This window comes from Pinus tabuliformis, chromosome 9, assembly GCF_031772625.1.
Source record: "Pinus tabuliformis cultivar Carrire ecotype Pingquan chromosome 9, CPIR1, whole genome shotgun sequence".
Classification (NCBI taxonomy): Eukaryota; Viridiplantae; Streptophyta; class Pinopsida; order Pinales; family Pinaceae; genus Pinus; species Pinus tabuliformis.
The window spans coordinates 1464365994-1464372298 of NC_142307.1; the positions used below are offsets into that span (position 1 = coordinate 1464365994).

The 6305-nt window shown below is 44.1% G+C and overlaps 1 protein-coding gene across 1 annotated transcript; it reads right to left on the reverse strand.

The window, feature by feature from the left end:
• Positions 1-878: 878 nt before the first annotated feature.
• LOC149154110 (uncharacterized) lies at positions 879-5219 on the reverse strand. The gene is made up of 2 exons (XM_089444051.1): positions 4218-5219; positions 879-4124 (listed from the first exon to the last, which is right to left on the reverse strand). The coding sequence occupies exons 1-2, from the start codon at positions 5217-5219 to the stop codon at positions 879-881; spliced, it is 4248 nt and encodes a 1415-aa protein (XP_089300177.1).
• Between the last annotated feature and the right edge of the window lie 1086 nt (positions 5220-6305).

Here is a 6305-nt window from a genome sequence, read left to right on the forward strand (position 1 = left end):
GGCTTTAATATTCCTTGCTCCCGCTAGAGGTCTTCTCATCTACTGGACGGTCACTAGCCACCCCCAGAACTTCATCACCGACCTTATCGTCCTCAGGGATTAGAATTGAGCGGTTGGAATCATTCAGAGCTTCATCCCCCTTAGCAGGGAGAGTATCGACATGGGGCAGAGTAATTCTCGGGCTATCAATATGGCCTGTCTATTCCACCAACGCTTTCTTCGGGCTGTCCAAGGTCAGATGCTACTCGCTGCTCTGAGAGGGTTCCGGAGCAATGCAAGCCAAAGAATGGATATGATTTTCTTCCTCAAAGATAATTAAGGTGATGTGGGCAGAGACTAGAGGTTGGTTGAGGTTACTCTGGAATTTAAAATGGGTGGTCTGAAATGCATTGTTTGGGAGAGGCCGACGAACAGAGCTAGAGGGCTGCACATTTGCCTGAGGTGGAGGGAGATTAGCAGGGGAGTAATCAGGGTTATCAGAGCTACTGGGAGAAAGCCGAGAGCCATCAGCAAGATTACCTCTGGGTCTCTTCCTGCCCCCTTGTCGACCCATGATGAATAGCAAGAAAAGGGCAACGGAAGCCACATAAACAACAAAGAGAGCGATAGAAAAGTGAAATGTGTGAACCAGAGAAGGATGAGTGTGCTACTTACCCCTGAGACGTGCTTGAAACCTGCAAGGTGTGCCTCTAAGAAGGAGGACTCTCTTGCTTCCAGGAGAATTCGCAAACCAGAACTCAAAACCAGAGTAATTGAAACACATTGTGAAGGGGAAGAGTTGGGTGGTAATGAATATAACCATCGTTGCCATGCTTTGAACCAAGTAAACCATAAATGCGTAGACACCACCGTTTCCGTCGAAACGCTGATCATCCATATTACCTGAGGTGAAGGTCTGGGGAGCCCCGCTGCTCTACTGCATGCAGTACGCGGTAGTTACAGTTGGCGTCAGAGCCATTTATGACCGCAGTAACACCCGCATCTGGGGGCTCCCTTTCCTCCTGATGCTTGTCTCTCTGTATGAGATTGTCGAGCTCCAGGAGTTGAGAATCAGTGGCTAGGCTAGAAATTGGTCCAACATGAATTTGTAAACCACATTCCACTCCTATATTAGCTAGAAAGTCTGCTACTTTGTTTCCTTCCCTGCGGGTGTGCAACAGGGTGACTGCTCTGTTGGTTGAAAGCCAACGTTCAATATAGTGAAGTCTGTTGGCTAGTCTCCAACTGTTACAAACTTTGCATGAGGGGGAACCCTGAAGGATTCTTGTAACCATATTGATTATAATTTGGGAATCACCCTCTACTATTAGAGGAAAGAAACCTCTGCCTTGCGCTATTTGTAACCCTTGCCAGAGACCCTCCAGTTCTGCTGAGTTGTTGGTGTCCCATCCTTTAGAACCTAGGAAGGTTAACAGAGGATCTCCCTTGTGATTTCTGAATAGCCCTCCAAAGCCAGATTTCCCTGGGTTCCCTTTTGAAGCTCCGTCAAAATTTAGCTTGTATATATGGATGGGAGGAGATAGCCATTTCTGAGGAGATTGGCTTCTTGGCAATTTTGTTTCTTTGTGCAGCTGATCGAGCTTCCATTTAAAATTCCAGTTAGCCCATATAGATTGTTCTTGGGGGTTTGATGGGAAATCTTCCTTGTACCAGGTTTTGAGAGAGATGGTTTCTTCAATGTTTTGACAGATAATGTTCCATATGTCTTCCAGCTGTCTGTGATGGTCCTTGAATATTCTGTTGTTTCGTTCTTTCCAAATGGCCCACATGATGAATCCTGGAATAAGCTTCCAGAGGAAATTTAAGATTTTACTTTGGTAAGGGTTATTGGTCCAGTTGCGGATAGTAGCAATAATGTCTCCATTGATTCTTCCTTCCTTTTGACAGCGAAAACTGGCTTTCTCCCAGAGCATTCGTGCCAGCGGACAGGAGTGCATGAGATGCTTTGTAGTTTCCTCCTCTTGTTTGCAGTTCAGACATATGGAAGGGCCTTGAAAGCGTCTTTTCCTTAAGTTATCCCATGTTAAAATTTTGTTGTGACAAAGGATCCAAAGAAATGTGGAGATTTTCGGCCATAATGATGGGTCCCATACTTTGTTCCAAAGAGGATCTGGCAGCATATGCTCTTTGATTATGATGTTGTAGGCCTCTCTTGTAGAAAAAGAGCCTTTTTCTTCATAACCCCACCTTAGAATATCTTTATCCTCAGAGTATTGAATTCTTCTTTTTGTTAATTCTGTGTCCAGGGTTTGTTGAATATGGGCTTGTTCATGCCTTAAAATTTGATCCGCTTCTAACCATTCCCTGTAATCATGGTTCGAAGAATTGCTCCAGAAGTTTTTGACTACCTCTTGTGATTGCATTTCCTGCTCCAAATGAGGATGAGGCGGGATTTGATCTTTTAGTTTAGGTAACTGCTGCCATGAGTCTCCCCAAAATCTTGTTGTGCTTCCATTTTTCACCTCCCAGAAGCTGTGCTGCTGAATGAGGGTCTTGTGTTGCTGGGCCGAGTTCCACATAATTGATCCCAGGGTGACCTCTGATAGTCTTATTCGTTCCTCTATTGGACAATTCCTGGCATATTTCGCTGTCCAAAGAGAAGCCCATGGAGTATATGGCTTAGCTAGCCATTGCCACCAAATTCGAGCTCCCATAACTTTGTTGCTAAGAGAGGGATCCCTTAGACCTATTCCGCCTCCTTTCTTTGGTAGGCAGGCAGTCTCCCATTTGACCAGAGCCCACTTTCGCTTATTGCCATTACTGCCCCAGAGAAAAGATCTTTGAAGGAGGATGAGTTCTTTGAGAACCCATTTGGGGGCAGCTAAAATGGAGAATAGGTATAACGGCATGGCTTGAAGAACAACTTTTATTAGAACAAGCCTGCTTGCCATATTGAGAGATCTGTGAGTCCAAGAGGATAGCCGAGCTTCCAGGTTCTCTAGAAGGATTTTCCATGAAGAGTGCTTAAGAGCCGAGGCAATCAGGGGAGCACCAAGGTAGGTGGAGGGAAGTTTTGCTGAGGAGAATCCCAAAATGCGGATAATTGCAGACTGAGTGGGAGCTGGAGTATGAAAGAAAAAAATGTGCGATTTGGATTTGTTGATGGAGGCACCGGAGGCATCAGAGAAATCAGAGAGAAGAGTTTTAAGTTGACGCGCTTCTTGGACTGAGGGATGCCCATAAAGCATGTTATCGTCAACGAACTGCTGGTGAGTGAAAGCAGGGGAATTATGAAATGAAAGGCCTCTGAGGAGCTGGGATTGCTGAGCAGATTTGATGCTGCGGCCAAGACCCTCAGCCATTATGACAAACAAAAATGGGGAGAGGGGATCACCTTGCCGGATCCCTCGAGAAGGATGAAAGGTAGCAGATGGGATGCCGTTGATTAAAATGGAAAAGAAGGAGGAAGAAATAAGGCTCATGACCCATCTAATCCAGGGGGCAGCAAAACCAAAAGCAGTTAAAACTTTTTCAATATACATCCAGCTTAGGCTATCAAATGCTTTTGAGAGGTCTAATTTAAGCAACATACCTGGCTTTTTAGAGATTTTCAGAGAGTGGATTATTTCATGAGTCAAGATAATGCCATCAGTGATCTGCCTTCCCTCCACATAACCCGATTGTTCTGGAGAGATAATGATAGGGAGTAACATTTTGAGACGGGAAGCTATGACTTTGGACACGATCTTATAGATTATGTTGCATAGAGCGATAGGTCGATATTTGTCAGGAGTGCTTGGCATATCGACCTTGGGAATCAGAGCTATGAATGTTGCATTCATCCCTGGAAACATCCATCGAAGAGATCGTGACTCCTCAACCACTTGCCAGACTTCCATTTTAATCAGATCCCAGAAGCTGTGGAAGAAGTTTGATGTGAATCCATCCGGTCCTGGGGCCTTACCAACTTTTAGTTGTCGCGCTGCCTGTTCCACCTCTTGTAAGTCTACTGGTTTGAGTAGCAGTTGGTTGTGTTCATCAGTGATGAGTTTAGGAATGTTCCTGGTAATTTTCTCTATCGCCTGTGATCTGTCTCCATTTGGCTCCCGGTGCATTTGCTTGAAGTAATGTAATAGAGTGCCTTCAATATCCTCATGCTTTTCCATCTTGATGCCCTGCTCATTCTGAATTTGAGTAATATTATTGTGCATTCTTCGTTGTATGGTTGTACTGTGGAAGAATTTTGTGTTTTTCTCTCCATCTCTAAGCCATCTAACTCTTGATTTCTGCCTCCAAAGCGTTTCTTCTTGCCTAGCCCTTTCTGCAAGTTGCAACTCAAGAGTTTTCTCCTGTTCTAACAATTCCTCTGAACGTCCCTCATCGATAATCTTTTGCTGCAGTTGCTTCATTTCTGATTCAATTGAGCTTTTTCCCTGGAAGATGTTGCCAAAGGAAGTGTGGTTCCAGTGCTTGATTTTACCCTTTAGATTCTTAAGCTTTTGTTGAAATTGGAACATTTTTGATCCTGGAGGTGGGGAAAAATTGTTCCATTCAGTACTGATAAGTTTTTGGAATTCTGGATGGGACATCCAAAAAGCTTCAAAACGAAAGGGCCTGCGAATTTTATTTCCTGGACGTGACCATTGAAGTGAAATGGGCCAATGATCAGAGCCTGAGAGAGGCAAGATGGATGCGGAGAAGTCCCCACCAATGTGGATAGCGTTGTCCGATAGCAAGAACCTATCGAGTTTAGAGGCTATCTGCTGATTCCCTGCTCTTCTGTTATTCCATGTAAACAATCCATTGTTGAAAGGTAGGTCTATAAGCCAATTAGCCTGAATGAAATCCTTTAAAGGGAATCCTTCCTGACTGCCTCTGCATCGACCTCCTCTTTTTTCCTCCAATCTTGTGATCATATTGAAATCTCCACCTGAGATCCATAAGGGATGCTGCCTGTTTTGGTTGAGAACAGAGAGGGAATTGAGGATTTCAGCTTTGAGGGAAGCTTCCTGAGGAAAATAAACATTGGTAAGGAGCCCATGTAAATTTGTCCCAGTGATGTGAAAGGATGCTTGTAGGAAGTTCCTATGAGCATGAGTGTCGCTGAGATTTATAGCTCTTGAGTCCCAGAGAATCGCCAGTCCTCCAGATGCTCCATCAGCATCCACAGCGGCATTGAAACTTCCTGGCCAAATTTTTGCAGCAAATCTGTCTATAGTATGAGAATTACATTTGGTTTCTTGCAAGAACAGAACTTGAGGATTTTCTTGCTTTATCATTTTTTTAAGAATTTGTATCTTTCTTGGGCCATTGAGCCCCCTTATATTCCATGAGATTAACTTCATTGGGATGGATTGTTTTCAGATCTGTAGTACTTGGTTAACTTGGAATACCTACCAGATTCCACTAATAGGTGTCCAATTCTGATTGTCCTTTGTAAATCAGTTTTCCTTCCTCTCTTTTTGATGTCCTTGGCTATGAATCTTCCATCCCAGGGTCCTCCAGTTTGTATACCCAGTGATTTTTGCCTTTGCGCCTTTGATAAAACTTGTTCCAGATTTTCAAGTTGCCCCATTGGTATATCATCAAAGTTATTTGTTGTGCAAGCCTTTTCTAGACCTGGAATGTCCAAGTCCCCTATATCTATTGCTTCTGTTTCTTCCTCCATAAATTGTGGATAGTACAATTCTTCATTAGGGTCCGCTTCTGGATTTGCCTGCGATTGGGGTTTCTCCATCTGCATTGCTTGGGATGTCCATATAGGTTCCTTCTGCTTATCAGAGGTAGAAGCTTCCTTGTTTGGAGAGGCTTCCTGATGTTTGAAGGCTATAACCTGTTTCGACTGATTGTCTTTCATTGCTTCTGGATCTGAAGGGGAGGGAGAATCCATATTGAGATCAGTATGATTAGCTAAGATTCCGAAGCTATTGCTTGTTGAAGGCCCTGAGGGGTTGGGTTGTGGCATCTTGGTCTTTGAGGCTTGCTTCTTATGAGATTTCCTACGATTTGCTACTTTGGTGAAGCCATCTGCCTCAGAAGCATCCGTTCCAGAGGAAGGAGAGGGTTTCTGAGTTAATGGGCAATCTCTAAATAGATGTCCCAAGGCATGACATCTGCGGCATCTGAAAGGTACATGTTCATAATCAATCGGTTGAATCCATTCAATATCATCATGAGAAACACTTACCGCATCTGGGAGAGCTCGGTTGAGATTCATGTATACACAGATACGCGCAAATGAGGTGTATCTGCATGTTTTTGTTTCTTCTGCGATCTTGACAAATTCTCCTAGAGCATTTCCGAGCGCTTGTAATGAGTCTTCCTCCCAGTATTCCACAGGCAGCGAGTACAGTCGGATCCATACA

Coding starts and splice junctions, on each gene's coding strand:
- LOC149154110 (XM_089444051.1), bottom strand. CDS start 5,219: ATGATAAAGCAAGAAAATCCTCAAGTTCTGTTCTTGCAAGAAACCAAA. Junction 4,125..4,217: donor TTTGGAGGCAGAAATCAAGA/GTTAGATGGCTT, acceptor ACTCAAATTCAG/AATGAGCAGGGCATCAAGAT.